The sequence below is a fragment of the Bicyclus anynana genome, chromosome 21 (genome assembly GCF_947172395.1).
Source record: "Bicyclus anynana chromosome 21, ilBicAnyn1.1, whole genome shotgun sequence".
NCBI lineage: Eukaryota > Metazoa > Arthropoda > Insecta > Lepidoptera > Nymphalidae > Bicyclus > Bicyclus anynana.
The window spans coordinates 4,921,023-4,942,843 of NC_069103.1; the positions used below are offsets into that span (position 1 = coordinate 4,921,023).

Below are 21,821 nucleotides of genomic sequence, written 5' to 3' on the forward strand. Positions count from 1 at the left end.
CAAAATTCACGGGCGACATAACTGTACTTGCAGTTTGAAGTAAAAATTCTCAACAAATAGCATTAAAGGAGACAATGTCCAAAAGGCAATGTTCGTTACGCCTGCACGATCACTGCTTACTTGAGCTTTTTGAATACATTACAAATAAATTACATACAATCCTTCCAGTTTAATCAGATACGAAGTTTATTTGTAATCTTTTACACACAGTAAACTTACTAAGTTTTACTAACTTTGCAAAAGTTAATAAAATACAATGCATGGTTTTGCAGCCATGTGGTAATGAAAATTATTCAAAAAAGTGTAGGAATAATTTGTGATATGGGAATGGGAGTAGAAAATGAGTATACTTTTTGGTGCATGTTAAAAATTAAAATATAAGTTGGACTTACCAAGGTATTTTATGCTTCAGTAGGCTGCTCTATAAGTTCGCTGTGTGGCTCTTCGGTTGTGACGGTCTTAACTTTTATATCAGCCACTTCAGCTTCTACCTTTTTGTCTGTACCATTTTCGGCATCCATGGAGTCACCGTTTGAGCCATTGACTTCTTTACCATTCTCCACAGATAATCGTGAACTTAATTCTTCATCTTTGCTGGAGTCTCCATTTTGATTCACTGATTCTTTTTCCCCGTTTGTCGCGTCGCCATTAACTTGTGAGTCTTCAGTGGCATTTTCTTTAGGTTTTTGTTCTTCGGCAACTTTATCGTTTTCCTTCGTGTCGACTGGAGTGTTTTCTTCGGTTTTTTGTTCTGACTTAGTTTCGATATTATCTTCCTTTTTAGTTTCTTCCTGGGTTACTGTTTCTGGTTTAGATATTTCTTCTACTTTTGGACTACTGCCTTCTGTGATATCTTCAGGAGGAGGAACTTCTTTTTCAAGTTTACTTTCTGTTTCTTTGTTTTCGGAAGCACTGTTTACTTTTGTGGCACTATTTTCTTCTTTGTCGGCAACCTTTGTTTCGGTACTATTCGTTTTTACTTCCACAACATCAGGTTTTACCTCGGTAGGTTTTTCTTTGTTTTCATCTACTTCTGTATCCTGTACAGTTTTATCTGTATTATTTATTGTTTCTGGGGCAGCCACTTTTTCTTTCGCTTTCTCAGACTGTTCAAGTTCAGTTTCTTTATCTAATATCCTTTCCATGATATCATTAGAATCTAGATTCTCTGTTTCCATTGTCTCTTCAGAAATTGGATTCAAAGTAGACTTCAATGGCATATTATCCAGATTCGTTACATCCTGTACTTTTGATAAGATCTCATCACATTCTTTCTCTAATACTTCACCAACGTTCTGTAATTCCATATCCTCTTTTTCATTAGGTTCCTCTACAACTGGCTCTATGTCCTCAATAATTTCTGCCATCTCTGTAAGGTTTTCTTTATCAGTGACCTCTTCAATTTCGGTGACGACCATTTCTTCAACAACAGCTGGTTGTTCTTTAACTTCATTTATGTCTACATTTTCTTTTGGCACATTGGGTGTTTCTTTATTCTCAGTCTTTTGGTCACTAACAGCATTTGCTTCTACTGGATTACCAGTGTCTGACTTTTCAGTTTGAGGTTTCTGTTGTTCTACAGTTTCACTCTGAACTGCTTTGGTTTCTTCCTCCTTTTCAACATCAGTTTCCATTTTTTCAGTCTCTTTTGCATCAGCCTCATCATTTTCTGTTACGACTGGTGTAGCTTCTACAACGGGAATGTCACTGTCCTTTGCATCTGTCACCTCTTCAACAACCACTTCTGCGACTTCTTCATCCATTTTGTTGTCGTCGTTTAATTTTGTGGCCGTATCATTGGTCTCTGTCACAGGTTTGGTCTCTTGCACAGGTGTGGTCTGTTCCACAGGTTTAGCCTCTTCCTCAGATTTGACCACCTCCACAGGCGTGGTCTGTTTCTCAGGAGCAGGAGTGGTCTCTTTTACAGGTGTTGTCTCTTTGACAGGTGTCGGCTCTTCCTCGACCTCCATTTTTTCGGGTTGACTTTGTTTATCCTCAAGTGGCGTATCCTGTTTGGTTACTTCTGCCTCTGCTGTAGTTTTAACATCATTACTCATATCAGTCTTGGCAATTTTTGCAGGTTGCTCTTCCTGAAATATTTTATAAGAAAATCAAATAAATGTTTGGATATTAATATAAATAATGCGCATTTATAATGGACTAAAAACGAATAACCAACAACAATTTGTTAATCTAGCTAAATCTCATTTTTCGATTTCATTTTATTTTATTTTTGTTTATTCTAATGGTAGTGGTTTAAAAAAACAAGCAATTTATTTATTTAATACATTTTTTATTTTCTTTTATTAATACAATTGGTATTTTATTATCATATTTACATCGGAAGCTGCGTTTTTCTGAGATAAAAAGCAACCTATATGTAAATCAATAACCTCCTATTTATCTTTCAGTGAACATCCCATTAAAATCGGTCTAGCCGTTCCAGACATTAGACAATTTTTTTATAAAAGCTTAATTATGTTTTAGTGTTGTGTAAAAATGTGTACACAAGCTTAATTGTGTTTTAGTGTTGTGTAAAAATGTGTACACACTTGAGAAAACATTACTTTTTACATCACAGACACTTGAATCTCATTTATATGTATTGAGTATTGATGTCACACTCAAATACTATGCGACATTTATAAACAAAGCGTTTCCCACTAATTTCATAATTATTTTTCATATCTTTATACATCTTGTTTATCTATCTCTCTACTTACTCGTCCCAACTCAACGAAAGAGCAATATTTCCGACTGCTCCGCTTTTGATATTTGTTATACACGACGAGTCTTAATATATAGGTTGGCAGGTCATGATACATATCTTAGAAGGTCTACTGAGGTCATTTAAAAGATAATAATTATAAAAAATGAAATAGAAGAAAAAATAAACAAGCAATATTATCAACAGATATATTTTATAACAAATAACCAACACCAGTAAAGCACAAGTTTCATAAATGTATAATAATAGTCTCAGACTATTTACATAAGGACTAGTATCACACCCAAATTTACGAACAAAATAGTCTTGTTTTTTAAGAAAACGAGCTTAGATTAACTTGATCTTGATGAGACGCTCAACTATTATTACGAAAATTCTTGATTCTGGTGGCTAACTGGGTTACCAGGTAATGAACATTTCTGAGCGTCAGAATGTACCAGGACATTGTGGCTGTTAAGTTGTATAACTATTAATTAAGCAAAAGCAAAAAAACAGCTGGTTAGTAACAACTTTTCATAACCTCGTTATTGATAGAAGTTGTGAGGAGGGCAGTTTACCAAAAGATTACTAATAGCTATACAACATAAAAGGCATGTCTTACAAATTGCATGGTACATTATCTCGTTCCGACGCTCAGTAATTTTTCTTACCTGGTAACCCAGTTAGCCACCAGAATCAAGAATTTTTGTAAACATAAAAGTTGAGCGTCTCATCAAGATGAAGCTCCTCACGGAAAATTAACTTGATAGTGATCAAGTAAAAATACTCCACCGATCCTGGGCCATATCTTATACTAAACTAGAAGATGTTGACAGTTCATTACACCATTCAACTACACAAACAGGTATTTTTACGGAGCTCTTTAACACATTACAACTATAAAACAATGATCCTATAGAGACAGTTTTTATAATCGCATAAGATCATTGATCATCTATTTTGACAGAAAAATAACGTATAGCGTCAGGTCCTTATGTAATTAGTCTGAGATCACAACTTATGTTGAAAAGTTGTTACTTTTCACATAAACAGACCGTACAGATACTTAAATATTGTTGTTAAAAATAGCTAAAAAAAGCTACATCTACATGATACTAACCTCCACAGACAATATATACATATAGATAAATACAGTGCATGCAAGCTGGCTACACGTAAGTTGGATCATCGTGGCACCTGTGGTTCAGTCTTGCGCTTGTTGGACGTGAGCTGGCCCAGCGAGTGGATCACTGCGAAGCTCTCTGTGGCCTCAGAGGGGATGGGTGCGTTGCCCTCTCGGCTCACCAGCACTGAATACAAGCCGGCTGTTCGCGCCGCTTCAGCCTCTGGTAATGAAAAATATAAATAAACAATCCATATACCACCACCATTTTATTACTCTCATATATTTATTTGACTTTTTTTAATTATAAAAATTAAGAAAAAAAAATGATCCAGCAGTTAAGCAAAAGCTTCTTAATGTGTTGATCGAAGCTTTTCGCTATAAGCAACAATGAAACAACTATTGAAACAATTATTATAGTTGATTCAACATTCCACATGGCGGTAATCTCGTGAGCAAGGTCCAAGTATTTTGATACTTTATTTTTCAGCTTTAACCAGATTTTCGTCATGTGGATGTGAAGTTTGATATAAAATATTTTTCATCCATTAAACAGCCCATCTGTTTAATTTCAAGTATATGAAATAATGAGGTAGGTATATCACATAAAACACATAAAAAAAAAGTTTCAATTTTTAGGTAGGGATTCCATTGTATCCTTACTCCCTACCTACAATGAAAAAAATGTAGTTATAATAAAATAATACGAAGTCATAAACACATATATATGGTTTAAAACTGAAAAAAATGTTTTTTTTTGGGTTTTATACAGGTTTTTTTTGGTTTTTAACGGTTTTTTTGTTTTAAATGGAATGGTTTAATTGGTTATAAGCCGGCCTTACCAATACTCTGGAGCCATGATACCCTATTTGATTGGGCACTCAAAATCACTCGATAATTGGTATTTTTAATAGTGCATGAGAGATAACAAAATGTTTTATAACAATACCTTTAACTATGTCAGTCAAGAACAGGACATCATCAGCCTTGCAGCCAATCTTCTCAATGATGTTGGAGTAACTGGCAGACTCCTGTTTAGCACCGACTTCAGTGTCAAAGTGACCTTCAATGTATTTCAGAAGGTCTCCGGCCAGGGACTGACCGAACAAGAGCTTTTGTGCTTGCACAGATCCAGATGAATAGATGTACACTTTCTGTCCGTCCACCGCTTGCCATTGCTCCAATGCTGAAGATACATCTTCGTATACACTGAAAAGGGTGATACAATATTTCTGCAATATACATATATTTTTGAATCAACTTTAAAAAAGGAGGAGGCTAGGAGGTAGCCTATGTGTAGCTCCACGGTTCTATTTATTGTATATTTATTTTGGACATAACACACTACGATAAAAGTAAAATACCGAGATAAAACATTATTCATTTCTGCAAAATAAACTCTTAAAAATATCTGTACTAATATTATAAAGCTGATGAGTTTGTTTGTTTGTTTGACCGCGCTAGTCTCAGGAACTACCGGTCCGACTTGAAAAATTATTTCTGTGTTAGATAGCCCATTTATCGAGGAAGGCTATAGGCTATATATTATACCCGTATTCCAACGGGAACGGGAACCACGCGGGTATAACCGCGCGGCGTCAGCTAGTGAAATATATACTTTGACTTTATATTCGTGTAAGATGTTAAACATAAGTGAAGTGGAAAATGATGTATGAAGATGTATAAGAAAATATACGTACTGTCCTTTAATATCTCCCTTGTCGTAGCCCTGCTTCCAGATCATTCCCTGTAATTGCTTCAGCGGGCCCACCTTGCGGTCTGCCGAGATCTGCCACTTCACATTCTTCACCAGACCGTCAATCTGATCCTCTTTTGAAGCATCCTGGAAATATAAATGTACAAATTCTATTACTTGAAGGCTGAAGCCATTTTAAATGAAGCGATATTGCGATAAAGTTCTTTTCTAAACTAAGTAGTAAGTAAGTAAAATAGTAGTAAAGAGGTAAAATATGGTTTTTTATTTGTTACGGCTCCGGAACAATTTTTTTTCCTTTCCTTTCGTCCAAACAAACTAAGCGAATAGTACTTGTTACTGTGCCGTGGGAGACTAAAATTCCGAAGGACCACAGTATAAAAGTGAATAAATATTATGACCTAACAAATGAACTAACTAAAAGTGGCTATGTAGTTAGTCTATACGCCGTAGAAGAAGATGCGAGAGGATTACCAGCAAATCTCTCTATAACTTGCTTAAACACCTTAGACTCTCTAGAAGTGCAGCTAGTTCTATATTAGAACGAATATCCAAAGCTGCTCTAATGGGGTCCTACCGAATTTGGCTAGGCAGGGAGAACAACACGAGCAGAGAACGGGGAGTGTTGATCGATCGTCAAGAAATTTCTTAACACTACATCCTGTAGTCACTAGTTCAGGACTCTGCTCGGAGTTTTTCTCTCTACCACGCGATGGACCCGGCACCCGCACGGTGAATCCATGGAATGCTAAGATATTTGTCTCTCAATGGAAAGCTACGTTATCAGCAAGTAACATAGACTACTTTATCCCCATATTTTTTTTATATTCTTGGTATCTGCGATCAGTCCTTAGACTATAAGTAGATAAGTAGGCGAGTTGTGTGACTGGGGCGGTTTCTGACAGGAGAGCCTTAGCTCTTACCATTTATTCCCAAATGCGCACGAATTCGAAAGGTATGTGTCGCTTATACTATCAGGTAATATACAATTATTATACCCTGTACAAGGTCAAAATCAGCAATCTCTTATAGTGGGTATTTAAACTGGTTTTAGAGAAAGACACAACAGTAGGGGAGAGTACAAAAGATCCGAAGCGTCCAGGTGAATCTGTTTAGATAGACCCCAGTAAGTTGTAACATTATTTTGGTTTTATATTTTTACGCTTAAACAAATTAATCTTCGGGCATACTTTAATAATGTTCAAGATAGCTTCAAGCGTTCTATCACTTAGTACACGGCATTTCAAACGTGTTGTAGGAAATCTAGGTTTTGAGAAAGGAGAATTTTGAACGATTTAACTCAAAAAAGTACTCCACCAATTTTTAAAATCCTTACACAGTTAGTATACTACATTTGCATGGAGTAAACTACACTATATTTCATCCCCATAGTTATACATGGGTAAAACCGATGGGCTTCTGCTAGTTTTGTATAATTTTTTTTTTTCACCCTAAAATTTACAAGGCTAAACAATGGTAGTCGGGTCAACCAGTCTTAATGCGTTTCCGCTTGACGTTCAAAGATGAAATTTGGCAGGGAGGTAGTTATTATTTTGCGAGAGGACCCGATTAAAGAGGTCTAAGGGGAGACGTTCGCTAGTAGTATATAAACTGCAATGACGGGCACTTCATAGATGCAAAAATGTACTGCATACCCTGAGATCTCTACATGGACCTAAATTTGAAAAAGATTTTTTATTTATTTTTGTATAATGCGTATAGTGCATACCCTAGTTAAAAACCTAGTGCACGCCACTCTACGCTACGCTCTTAAACTGTACCTCTCCGGGAATGGCGACGTGCCCTTCAACACTCTTCTCCTGGTCCTCAAGTGACAGTTTCCGCAGCGCAGAGACGATCTCCTTCACATCGTCGCTGTCCCAACCGCTTTCTAAGAACTGTTTCACATTCTCTTCAGCGTAGGGGAACAGCTTGTCCTAAAACAAAATATCCAGTTTAGTGATAAGCCTCAAGAACCAAAACGAGTTTTATAATAATTTAAATTTGGTAATTTAAAGTAATTCGCATAGGCCTGTAGATAGTGATTCAAGTTACATTACGAAAGGTGTTTTTTAATCGACTTAAAAAAAAGGAGAAGATTCTTAATTCGACGCGTATGTTTTTTTAGGCGTTTTTTTACTGTTGCTTAATTAATAGTTACACAACTTAACAGCCACAATGTCCTAAAAATTGCGTGGTACATTTTCTCGTTCCGGCGCTCAGAAATTTTAATTTTCTGATAACTCAGTTAGTTAACAGAATTAAAAATTTTCGTAAATAAAAAAGTTGATCGTCTCATCGAGATGAAGCTACTTGTTAGTAAGCAGTTGTAAAAAAATCTACGGATCCCGGACTAAAAGTGATGCAATAACTTAGGCCTTTTAAATCGAAAAGGTTCCACCGTGTGGGGTATTGTTGAATAAGTCTTTGAAAGAGGGGTCTTCTACCAAATATAATTCAGTTTAGAGATCCATTTGTAAAATATTAATCTATTATGAGCTAGTTTTTGTTAGAGCCAAGTGTCCCCACCCACTACCGGCTAAAGGGTTGTTTATGGATCATCATCATTATCAGCCGATGGATGTCCACTGCCGGACATAGGCTTCTTGCATGGACCTCCAAGCACAACGGTCTCATCCAGCAAGCATCCAGAGGTTTCCTGCAAACCGTTTGATGCCCTCGGTCCACCTAGTGGGGGGTCGACCAACACTGCTTCCCGGTGCAGGGTCTCCATTCCAGCACCTTGGGACCCCAACGTTCATCGGTTCTTTGAACTATGGCCCATTTCCACTTCAGCTTCGCGACTCGCTGAGCTATGTTCGTCTGCGGATCTCCTCATTTCTAATTCGATCACGCAGAGAAACTCCAAGCATAGCTCGCTCCATTGCCCGCTGAGTGACTTTGAGCCTTCTAATAAGGCCCGTAGTTAGCGACCAATTTTCGGATCCGTAGCTCATCACTGGCAACACGCCATTGCTTATGGATACGTGAAAAGGTTTTCATGATAAGGCTCAACTATTATGAAAACGGGTTTTAATAATAGTTGAGCCTAAATGTATTAATTTAAATAGGTAATTTAATTCATTTAGACTGTAGATAGTGCGTCCAAGTGCCATTTTGTCGTCGTTATCAACCCATATACGGCTCACTGCTAAGCTCGAGTCTCCTCTCAGAATGAGAGGGGTTAGGCCAATAGTCCACCACGCTGGCCCAATGCGGATTGGCAGACTTTACACAGGCAGAGATTTAAGAAATTCTCTGGTGTGCAGGTTTCCTTACAATGTTTTCCTTCACCGTTTGAGACACGTGATATTTAATTTCTTAAAATGCACACAACTGAAAAGTTGGAGGTGCATGCCCCGGACCGGATTCGAACCCACACCCTCCGGAATCGGTGGCAGAGGTCATATCCATTGGGCTATCACGGCTCTCTTAATTGCCATTACGAAAGGTGATTTTTTCCATTATAAAAGCTAAGAGTGCCACTCGTCTACAGGGCTCCCCAACTAACTTTATACAGGGCCAGCGACGGCCCGAAGTAAATTTTAAAATGGAGCGAGATCCAATGATTGCGCCTCTCCTGTTTGCTTCTAATAATATGCAGATGCAGTGTAAAGTAAGAAAGGAACGCGAAGTTCTTGATCATACTCTGGGGTGACCAATTGAAAATCAGCCGCAGTACCATCAACGGTTTACTAGGATTATCATTTAGGCGATCTGTAGGATTTGGCGCCTGGAGCGACTCCGTTCGCCGTATGGACGGGCCGGCCTTATACAGGGCCCCTCCAAGCTACGCCACTGGATAGAGCATGATTTTACAGTAGACGAGGCTTAGTTTTTCAACGTATTTATCACCACAAATACTCGAGGGCAATAAACAAAAATAGATAAGGCAGAGACAATATAACGATTTAGCATAACGTGCCACGCTAGTGAAACTCGCCGTACGATGCGACAGGGTGGGTTAACGAACTGCGACTCCGTCCAAACCGGATAGCCTAGACAGCGACCGGCCCCGGCGGGGAGAGCCGCTTCGTTTCAAAGGTTAATATTTTATGCTCCAATTACAATATTGAAAACAGAGGAAAGTGATTTAAGGTTGTCATTGACGGTCAATTATTCTCACGTTTCTGAAAAGCAAACGGCAGTACCCACGCGGCATGCTATAGAAGTCATGTAAGCAGTGACCAACACACGAACAATTATAGTCGTGGGTGCTACAGAAACGTGAGAATAATTGACCGTTTGTGGCTAGCACTACAGTGGAACTCATAGACGTTGTAGGCGCACTCCCAGGGGATCATTCACCCGCTGAGTGTCAAATTCTCAAACAAACAGAGGTTAAATTCGACACTCAGCGGCTAACAGTAGAATTCATAGACGTTGTAGGGGCACCCCCGGAGGATCATTCACCCGCTGAGTTAGAGGTTAAATTCGACACTCAGCGGCTGCTTGATCCCCTGGGGGTGCCCCTACAAAGTCCATGAATTCCACTGTTAGGCTCTGTTGATTCGATACTTGGTCGATCGATCATCATCATATTATCATCTCCATGTACTTTTTATACAGGGGTTTTATATGAAACTTTTATACTATAAATATAAAATAATACAAAATTTAAATACGTGATAGCCCAGTATATATAACCTCTGCCTCCGATTCCGGAAGGTGGTGGGTTCAAATCTGGTGCGGGGCAACGGTGAAGTAAAACATCGTGAGGAAACCTGCATACCATACCTGAATTTTCTTAGTTTTCTGCGTGTGTGAAGTTTGCCAATCCGCATTAGGCCAGCGTGGTGGACTATTTGGCCTAACCCCTCTCATTCTGAGAGGAGACTCGAGCTTAGCAGTGAGCCGAATATGGGTTGATAACGACGACAAAATTTTGTTACCCAGTAGAATCAAATATTTATATCGAAAATTTAACAACTCGATAAAAGTATTAAAATTCATATTACATTACTCAACTCGAGCAGTCAAACGAAATCGTTAAAGCAATAAAAATTCTTTAGGAACAAAATTTATCTTATCATTCACAATTTTAATTAGGACGAAAATCGATGGACTCACTTAATTATCTTAAAAGTTAATACCAAACAAAGAAGTTACTGGAACAGTTGGTATACCAACTACTTAACTAAAGTAAGATATTGGTGATTGTTAGTATAAAGAAAGCTACTGGTTAAGTGGAACTATTGGTTAAGTAGTTGTTATACCAACAGTCTCAGTATTTATGTTTGTTAAGTAGTTGGTATACTAACAGTACCAGTATCTATGTTAGGTTAAGTAGTTGGTATACTAACAGTCTCAGTATTTATGTTTGTTAAGTAGTTGGTATACTAACAGTCTCAGTATTTATGTTTGTTAAGTGGTCGGTATACTCACAGTACCAGTAGCTATGTTAGATTAAGTAGTTGGTATACTAACAGTCTCAGTATTTATGTTTGTTAAGTAGTTGGTATACTAACAGTCTCAGTATTTATGTTTGTTAAGTGGTCGGTATACTCACAGTACCAGTAGCTATGTTAGGTTAAGTAGTTGGTATACTAACAGTCTCAGTATTTATGTTTGTTAAGTAGTTGGTATACTAACAGTCTCAGCATTTATGTTTGTTAAGTAGTTGGTATACTAACAGTCTCAGTATTTATGTTTGTTAAGTAGTTGGTATACTAACAGTCTCAGTATTTATGTTTGTTAAGTAGTTGGTATACTAACAGTCTCAGTATTTATGTTTGTTAAGTAGTTGGTATACTAACAGTCTCAGTATTTATGTTTGTTAAGTAGTTGGTATACTAACAGTCTCAGTATTTATGTTTGTTAAGTAGTTGGTATACTCACAGTACCAGTAGCTATGTTAGGTTAAGTAGTTGGTATACTAACAGTCTCAGTATTTATGTTTGTTAAGTAGTTGGTATACTAACAGTCTCAGTATTTATGTTTGTTAAGTAGTTGGTATACTAACAGTCTCAGTATTTATGTTTGTTAAGTAGTTGGTATACTAACAGTCTCAGTATTTATGTTTGTTAAGTAGTTGGTATACTAACAGTCTCACACGCAGAGAATCAAGAAAATTCTCTGGTATGCAGGTTTCCTCACGATGTTTCCCTTCACCGTTTGAGACACGTGATATTTAATGTCTTAAAATGCTCACAACTGAAAAGTTGGGAGGTTCATGCCTCAGATCGGATTCGAGCCCACACCCTCCGGAGAATCGGAGGCAGAGATCATATCAACTGGTCTATAACGGTTTTTTTTATATTACCACCACTACAGCATTATTTACAATTAAATGCCCACTTTTATATAAATACATTTCCGACCTATTTACAGTTTTAATTCTCTAAATTATAATTAGTATTTTTCTACTCGTATATTTTGCAACGACACGTGACACCTGATGTTTCAAGTGTCTCATTACTACATAGCAGTCAAAAGCTAGCAGCTTGTTAAAAAGGCCATGTAAGCCCACCATCCTTATATAGCACAGGATTGTTCTTTACGTAATGTAATTATTCCTACAGTCATGTTTCAGTGACATCTGCCTACATCATTCATATACAATAATAATACATAATTCATCAATTAGGTATATTATCACACACACGCAGAGTGTGTGAAGTCTGCCAATCCGCATTGGGCCAGCGTGGTGAACTATTGGCCTAACCCCTCTCATTCTGAGAGTAGACTCGAGCTCAGAAGTGAGCCGAATATCACACTAATATTATAAAGGCGAAGTGTGTGTGTGTGTGTAAGTATGTTTGTTCCTCCTTTACAATGCGGCTACAGAACCGATTTGGCCGAAATTTGGAACAGAAATAGATTTTATTCAGGATTAACACATAGGCTACTTTTCATCCCGGAAAAATCCATGGTTCCCGCGGGATTTGTGAAAAACTGAATTCCACGCGGACAAAGTCGCGGGCGTCCGCTAGTGGGTTAGTAATGGAGATGATGAGGTATATTATATTATGTATATATTATAAAAGAAAGCCCACCGCACCGTCTGTCTGTCAGTCTGCCATAAACTCAAAACTACGGAACAGATTTTCAAGCGGTTTTCTCCAACAGATGATTGATGATTTAGATACAATGGCTATTGTCTACACGGTTTCGTGCAAATTGATTGAAATAATATGATAATAGTTGTTGAAAGTGTCATCAACCGCCTGGGAGCATTAATGGATAACGCTACTTAATCCTTTGGTTTGGAGATTATAAATTTTCGTAGGTAGGAAAACAATGCCTGTATTCATCTTTTAAAAATGGCTTACTATACCCATTATATTAGTTTTTTTTTCTCTTAAACCTCCCGAAGGTCATAAAGTTTGGATCAGACTGCATTTAATGTTAAGTGTTGAAGTGAAGTTTCATAATAGCTAGATTATATTCATGGGTACTAGATTAATCTTTTCGCAGAAAGCGTACCTAACGTCTATTTTACAGGTAACTAGCTTACAAATAGGCTAGTTGACACTTTTGTTATAGGGCGAATATGATAATTATGTCATACTTCTAACTTCCGCTACTAGGTAATTATTACCTACTGCTAAATAGGGAACATGTATTTCACTCCGTTTTTTAATACAAGGAACACTTATTAGAAAAATAAATAGTTTTTAAAAAAGGTGCGAAAAAAACACTCACTTGTTGGTATTTCCACCTACCTAAATGACGGTTAAATGTTTTATTTTTTTTTTTTAATTTAATTTGTCTATTTTTTTTTAAATTTCATTTGCCTGTCAGAGCCGTGGTATGGGAATTAGCGAGGAGAGGAGGCAGAGACGTAGCGTGGCAACGTTATTCGTACGGCCGACCGCTCCCTATTTTGTCGGTTTTTTAGCACGAGTCAAAGGACAAGTGCGGAGAGTCGCGACGTGATGAGTTCCGCGCACAAGAGCGGTGTGTGTGTAAAGAGAGTAACATCGCGGCAGCGAGATGATTTTATACTATTAGACCTGTTACTGGCGCGTCAAAACTGAGGCGCACAAATGTGGCTAATTGTCTTAATTTAGTCGCATAGTAAACTTCCTCTCTGTCAAATTTTAGCTTTGTACATCAAGCGGTTTTGAGATTTCGTGACCTTTCGCATTTAAATGTATATTACTAGCGGACGCCCGTGACTTCGTCCGCGTAAAAATTGATGTAAACTTCTCTACCTCTACCTTACCCTGCTCGTAAACCTACCCAACCCTACCCTACCCCTACCTTACTCCTACCCTACCGCTAACGCTAACCCTACCCTCCCCCCACCCTACCCATACCCTAACCCTACCCGTACCCTATCCATACCCTATCCTACCCTACCCCTACCTTACTCCTACCCTACCGCTAATCCTAACCCCTCCCTACCCTACCTTACCTCTACCCTACCCGTACCCTACCTTACCCTACCCCTATCCTATACCTTCCATATCCTTCCCCTACCTCTACCTTGCAGCTACCCTACACTACCCCTACCTTATCCGTACCCTACCCTACCCTACACTTTCCCTAAATTACCCCTACCCTACCTCTATCCCATCCCTTCCCTACCCCTATCCTATCCCTACCCTCAGCAAAATTGGTTCAGCCTTTAGAGCGTGGTGCAATGACCAAAAGACTATAATTTCCCAAGCGACTTCTATGCTAATACTATAAAGAGGTAAAGTTTGTGTGGTTGTCAGGGGTAATCTCTGGATCTACTGGACCGATTTTTTTAACAATAGAAAGCTACATTATTTGCGAGTGTCATAGGCTATGTTTGGTCCTCATTTTCACACGGGAACGGGAACCACGTAATTGAAATCGCGGGGCGTCATATAGCGGCATTTCTGCGATTTTCAGAAATTTTGTATTATCTCCGAAACTATATAACTAATTAACATACTGTAAAGGGCAAATCTTATCTCTATAATATCCTTGTGATTATTAAATAATTTATTTTGATAAGGATTTAAGTTAGTTGTGTAGATAATGACGTAAACCTTAGTTTAAAATTTATATAATTTATTAAAGTACTAAAGATATTATATCTGCTAAAATATAAAAGATAGATATATGGTGTCGCGGACTTTTTTATAGAACTTTTAAAGGTTCAAAATGCCTCCATACATTTATTTCAGTTATACGCAATGGTTGAGGCAGCGCATGCGAATAAGTAAGTTTTTCGGTCCGACCTGTAAGAGAAAACCCGCGATATCTCAGTAGTTATATAATGATAGAAATATAAAATATAACCTATAGCACACCCCGATAACGTAGCATTCTACTGGTGAAAGAATTTTTTAAATCGGACCAGTAGTTCCGAAGATTACCCCATTTCAAAGAATTGTTACAAACTTACAAACTTTACCTCTTTATAATATTAGTATAGAAGTATAGATATAGATGATTTGGTACGTTAGCTAATATAGACTGAGACAGGTATAGAGACGAAACTCTCGCTGTTGCGAATTACAAACATCATTACAGAATAACTCTAGAGAAAAATCTTATTATTTAAATCAAACGAAAACCAGTGTAAATGTAATAAAAGTAAATCGTAATTATTTTTTCCTCAAACCTTGATTATCACCATAGCTTGGCATTAACTCGTTAATCCGTTAATCGTTAATTAACGAAGTTAACATTTTGATTAACGGATTAACTTTTAAAAATGTTAACGGACCCGTTAACTTCCGTTAATATGCAGAAGTCCGTAAATCGGATATCCAATGACTACTATTTACCGCGCGACGTGATTAACAGGTTTAGACAAGTAAGAAATTATGAAAGATTTTTTTTTCAAATAAATCAACAAATTACTATATTTATGTTAAAATTAGTGATAAAATCAACTAAAAACAAATTATGGCACTTTTCCCCAGCGCTCATCTTTATTTTTCCAATGGTAAATTTCCAATCTCACACAATGATATAAAAATGCAATATTAATCAGTCATATTAACGGATTAACGATTAACGTTAACTTGCGTTAATTCTTCCGGTATGTAACGCTTTAACGTTTAACGAATCTACCTTTTTTTGTAGCGGATTAACGAAGTTAACTATTTGATTAACGGTGCCCAGCTATGATTATCACATTAGCTGACGCCGCGCGGTTTCACCCGCGCGGTTCCCGTTCCTGTACGAATACGGGGATAATATGTATATAGCCTTCCTCGATAAATGGGCTATCTAACACTGAAAGAATTTTTCAAATCGGATCAGTAGTTCCTGAGATTAGCGCGTTCAACCAAACAAACAAACTCTTCAGGTTTATAATCTATACTAATATTATAAAGAGGTAAAGTTTGTAAGTTTGTAAGTTTGTCACATTTTTTAAATGGGGTAATCTTCGGAACTACTGGTCCGATTTTAAAAATTCTTTCACCAGTAGAATGCTACATTATCGGGGAGTGCTATAGGCTATATTTTATAGTGGTATCATATATATTAGCCGAGTTATCACAGTTTTTGTCATACAGGTCGGACTAAAAACCTTTTAAACAGACTTAATCGCATGCGCTGCCTTAACCATTGTGTAAAATTGAAATTAATGTATAGAGACTTTATGTATCTTTAAAAGTTCTACAAAAAAGTCCGCGACGCCATATATCTATCTTCTATATATTAGCAGTTATAGTACCTTTTGTGTTTTAAAAATTATTAATTTTATATACTTAGGTTTACGTCATTATTTATACTACTAAACTTTAATCCTTATCAAAATAAATTATTTAATAATCACAAGGATATTATGGAGATAAGATTTGCCCTTTACAGTATGTTAATTACTTAAATAGTTTCGGAGATAATACAAAATTTCTAAAAGACGCAGAAATTCCGCTATATGACGCCCGGCGCTTTCATTTACGTAGTTCCCGTTCCCGTGTGAATATGGGGATCAAACATAGCCTATGACACTCGCAAATAACGTAGCTTTCTATTGGTAAAACAATTTTCCAAATCGGTCCAGTAGATCCAGAGATTACCTCCTACAACCACACAAACTTTACCTCTTTATACTATTAGCATAGAAGTCTCTATTTCTCTTGGTCATACCACCACTCTCGAAGGACTGGACCGATTTTGCTAAGGGTAGGAGTAAGATAGAGAAGTTACAGGGTAGGGTAGGGTATGGGTAGGGAAGCGTAGGGGTAGTGTAGGGGTAGGGTAGGTTTAGGGCCGGGTTTAGGGTAGTGGTAGGGTAGAGGTAGGGTAGTGGTAGGGTAGAGGTACGGGTAGGATAGGGAAGTGGTAGGGTAGGGGTAGGATAGGCGTGAGATAGAGGTACGCGTGAGATAGAGGTACGGGTAGGATAGGGGTAGGAAAGGGATAGGGTACGGGGAGGGTAGGGGTAGGATGGGGGTAGGGGTAGGATGGGGGTAGGGTGTAGGTAAGGTAGGGGTAGGGTAGGGTAGGGGTAGGGGTAGGGTAGGGTAGGGGTAGTCGTAAAGTTGACATCGAAATTTACGCGGACGAAGTCGCGGGCGTCCGCTAGTATTAGTATAGATTGCAACAGGATATTAAGACAACACACACAAGAAAGTAAGTAAGAAAAAGTAGACTGTTCAAATGTTTGTATTAATCATTATTCAAACAAGTACTCACAGTATACTTGTACCATCTTTCTTTGTGTGGAATTACTTTAAAAATATTCAGTACTAATACTGCTACAAATGATAACGACCTTGAACAATAATTTGCACAAATTTTAAATGATACCGTCGCACACGAGGTTATGTATTTTTATAGTTTTTCTTTAATATATCGTAAATGGGGATGATGACTAGGTCTGAAAATATTGATTTTTTTCAGAAATTCAGGTAAATAAGGTCAGTATTAATTAATTACTATGTAAAAAACAAAGATTGACTGGATGTTTGCAAAATAAATACGATTATAAAATTTCAAAATGTACTAAAATTATTTTATTCTTCAATAATTATATTATATTAAATTGAACGTCCACACAAATCTAATGATCAGCGAATCAACGACGTCATTAATTCGTGCATTTTGTATGGGGCGTTTCTCAGGGATCCGTGGCAGAGCCGCAAATCTGATCCTTTAAATCCCTGTAACTCCGAAAGTAATGATCGCAGATATCCTGTTACTTAAAATTGCTTTACTATTAGCATAATCCTAATTTATATACAACTAGCAGACACTCGCGACTTCGTCCGCGTGAAACTCGATGTAAACATTCTAACCCCTACCCAACTCTAGCCCTACCCTACCCCTACCTTTTCCTGAATTTTCTTTGCTATAAACCTCACGGAGCCCGAGACCTTTCCAACGAATGCAAAACCGTGGAAATCGGTTCGTGCTTTCTGGAGTTATAGCGTCAGGAAGGAAAACCCGACTTATTTTTATTTATATACAATTTAAAAACTATCATCATCCCTATTACATATTGAACTATTTGAAAGACCAAAAGGTAACATTCTTGCAAAAATTGTAATTAATATTTTTTGAGTGTTGAATTTTAAATAGACTAGGGACGCCCCCGACTTCGTCATCCATTAGATGTTCTTAATCCAATGTCGCAAATTTAGTTCTTAGCGGATTTTTCAAATGTTTCACAGCAACCAATCTCTACTTGAGATTAACCACCTAAGCGTGAGATTCGTGTGGGTAGGCTACTTCAGATTCCTTGTTTATAGTTCGATAAGATGGGCGAGATAAGGAGCAGGACCAATCTATTTAGGGTAGTGTCCGACCCAAACTAGTTTCTACAGCCGAAACCGAAACCGAAATTCGGTTTCAATCTCAGTTTCGGCCGAAACCGAAACTTCCACATCGCTACTGTCACTTTTTCGTACAAAAAGAAAAAAAGTTTCGGTACTTAAATAAAAAAAAACCTGTTTTGAAAATACTACAATTTGATACTTATCGCACAGAAAACATATGTACAAGTTATCTCAATAACAAATCTAGCGACTCTCAAGGCTAAACCACTAAACCGATTTAGATGAAATTGGGTATAGATTCGACCTTGGAGCAGAATAATTTGAAAAAAAAAAACAGAATTTTACGCAAACGGAGCCTCGGGCATCCGCTAGTTGGAAATAAAGACTCGCAAAGAACAATGAATCGATTTCGACAACATTGGCATTAATCGATGCGGTTTTCTAAGGTTAAGAGGTGATTAGTTTTTAGAATCGATGATTAGTTTTTAAAATCAATTGGTACCTATTTAACCAACCTACTGAATCCATTTAAAAATACATTTTTTTTTTAATTTTTCTTTCAAGATTTCTCCGTATCGACTACTCTTAATCTGTTCAAAATCCAAATTTAGTGAAGCATTTTAATTGCTGTTCAAATTGGACTTGATGAACACTCAATGTTCGAAAAGAAGTTTGGCGTTAAACTGTAATATACGACTGTGCTTAGTTATAAATAAGTTTGTAAAATGGTGGTAAACAAAAAAAAACCTTGGCCGAGTTTGTTGTGGGCTCTTCTCGGACCAAGGCGCGTTTGGAACCCTCGTAACTTTAGTTTTAAGTTTTCGACTATTACCTATTACCACCATTAAATTAAATTATGACATAATGTTAACCTTTCAAAAGTGCTTGTAAACTAAGCCTAATTGAAATAAATGAATTTTGACTTTTGACTTTTGAAGAGTTATGATTTCACTCTTCAAAAGTCAAGTCAAAATATCATCCCTGGTTAGTTCGAAGTACTTATGTAAGTAACGAGATGTTAAGTTACCTAGTTAGGTATTTGTCCTAATAATCATTATACGTAAGTAAGTAGGTACCTACATAACAAAAAAAGGGGCTTTCTCTAACATCAACGAGAAAGCTCAACGAGAGCTCGTCCAGTCGCAGCATGCAACACGAGTTCAGTTTCGATTTCGGATGGATTTCAGCCGAAAACGAAACTAATAGTCAGGGATCCGTAGAACATTTTTTACATCTACCTACCTACTAACAAGTTAATTTTTCGTGAGCAGCTTATCTCGATGAGACGATCAACTTTTTTATTTAAGAAAATTCTTGATTCAAATATCATTTTCAGAAAATGAAAAATTGACAATAAGCCAATACCCGTTTTTTGGCCGAAACCGAAATCAGTTCGGTCGGACACTTCTTTAGGGTTTTCCAAAACCACCAAAAATTACAAATCCAAGCTTTTACAGTTTTTGAAAGAAAAGTCTGTCAACATTCTTTGTTTCAAACAATGAAGGTAAATTCTGAATTTCATTAACAGTAACTTAAGCCAACCATCATACCGACGAGGTAGTCGTTACTTGTAATTGAACAGACAGTGTACAAAAAAACTGGACCATTGGACCCTATACAATGAACACGCACCGAAGTTTCGCTTTCGTTAAAACGGACTCAGGTACAAACACCTATAATACCTATATCTACTTAAAACATCGCATACAAATTTGACTTTTATTAACATAAGCATAAGGTTACGAATAGATCATACTCTATACAAGCCGGCTGGCTGTAGTCTGTCTACATGTAAAAATACAAAAAAAAGATTCATACAGTTTCTGCAAACTTGTTATAAATTCCACAGCTCAGTTTTAAATATGTAGACTAATTTAAATAAAATAATAAAAAACATTACCAATCGAAAGCTATAAACAAAACATCAATTACATATTTTATCAACTCGGCCGAGATTTCATGTATTTATGACGAGCGCAAAAGAGACAACACTCTAGACATGACGTCCGTATGAAAAGGACAGTTAACTGTTCCACATTTTTTTAACAGCCAGCTGCGACGAACAGCTGTTTATGCCGGTAGGCGTCGACTGAAATTTCTATAAAACACGTTTTCACTAAGCTATTTGATATAATTAAATCAATTTAAAATGAATAAATAATATTTGCGAACTTGACGACTTTATTTACATAAATACCATGCGCAAATTACTTACAAATAATTTAAAATAAAAGCATTTTGATAGTAACCTCTTTACTTGTTACAGGTAACTTGCCACGAGGTATTTTTACTCTAAAATAATAAAATTGAATTTATAAGGAGGAGGTACCATTTTGAATTTGTCCTCCATGTTGCGAATCCGAAATCGCGACCATTTTGCATTTCTCAGCAGCGAGACAAAACTAGGAATTTCGGCATGAAATTTGCTAGTTGAAGTAATACGATCAAAGGATAAATAAATACTTATTGTCAGAAAGGATATAAAAATATCACGTGTTTAAATGTAAAACGCCGGCCGGTCAGGTATTTAGACCTACCTTAACAAAGCTGATCGATGTTGTTGTCCCCTCGATGTCCAAAAGCAAGATTTTGCATTTCTTTACGATGTCACCGACTTCTTTATTTTCATTCGCCATTTTAATTGAGTACTACCTTTGTCAGGTGTACTTTCGTTTGGGTTTTATATTTTTACTTGACTAGAATTTCTTGCACGCCACACAACTACTCCGCACCACAGAAAAAAAAGCATTGATTGAAGTTGAGTGAGACAGGACACGACGTACTGAAGGACGCGCGGGTGAACTCGGGAAAGAGCGGGATGGGTGCCGTCATAGTACAAAATGAGGGACTGAGATAAAAGAGCGGAAGGATGTTGCGAGTGTCAGTGCATCCAACATAAACAATACCTTTAACATTGCCAGTTTTTATTAGAGATTTTTAAAAGCTCGCCCAGTTAAATAATACTTAATAAATTCTTCTTTTTTGCACAAGACCGCCTCTTGCTAATTACTTGTTTAGTAATACAATTTTATTTTTTTCGAGCAGATTTTATTCATAATAATACCTATTTGCGTACACAATTTTCCTTCCTAGAAATTATGCAATAAAAATATATTTTTTATACAAATATTATATTAGATAGCCCCCCGCCCCCCAGACATTACTAAAAGCCTCAATCTTATCTTATTAGGTTTGTTTAGTATTTTAAGCAGATCTAAACCTGCACTGGTATGCCGCATTAAAAAGATTTTGATAGAATAAATAACTCATCTATATATATACGAATATTATAAAATTGAAGAGTTTGTTTGTTTGGTTGAACAAACAAATCTCAGGAACTACTGGTCCGATTTGAAAAACTCTTTTAGTGTTAGATAGCCCATTTATCGAGGAAGGTTATAGTCTCTGTATAATCCCCGTATTTCTGGGTACTGGAACGGGAACCACGCGGGTGAAACGATTTTGGAAATTTGTATAGCTATATCTTCACCTAGTACCTAACTATATTTTATACCCATTTTTAAAATTGCTACGATAGTTTCCTAGCCTTTTCGCTACAAACAAACAACGACGTAACTGTACTTTACTTGGTATTAGGTACAATGTTCGTTATTTATCCACTTA

The 21,821-nt window shown here is 37.0% G+C and overlaps 1 protein-coding gene across 1 annotated transcript in view; it reads right to left on the reverse strand.

The window, feature by feature from the left end:
• LOC112047492 (claspin) overlaps positions 1–21,821 on the reverse strand; it is a 43,076-nt gene that overhangs the window by 6,193 nt on the left and 15,062 nt on the right. The window contains exons 16-20 of the mRNA XM_024084622.2: positions 7,326–7,481; positions 5,531–5,673; positions 4,780–5,039; positions 3,905–4,053; positions 393–2,090 (exon numbers count right to left, since the gene is read on the reverse strand). Coding sequence (XP_023940390.1) covers positions 402–2,090; positions 3,905–4,053; positions 4,780–5,039; positions 5,531–5,673; positions 7,326–7,481 — 2,397 coding nt within the window. The 3' untranslated portion in view covers positions 393–401. The remainder of the gene's footprint in view (positions 1–392; positions 2,091–3,904; positions 4,054–4,779; positions 5,040–5,530; positions 5,674–7,325; positions 7,482–21,821) is intronic.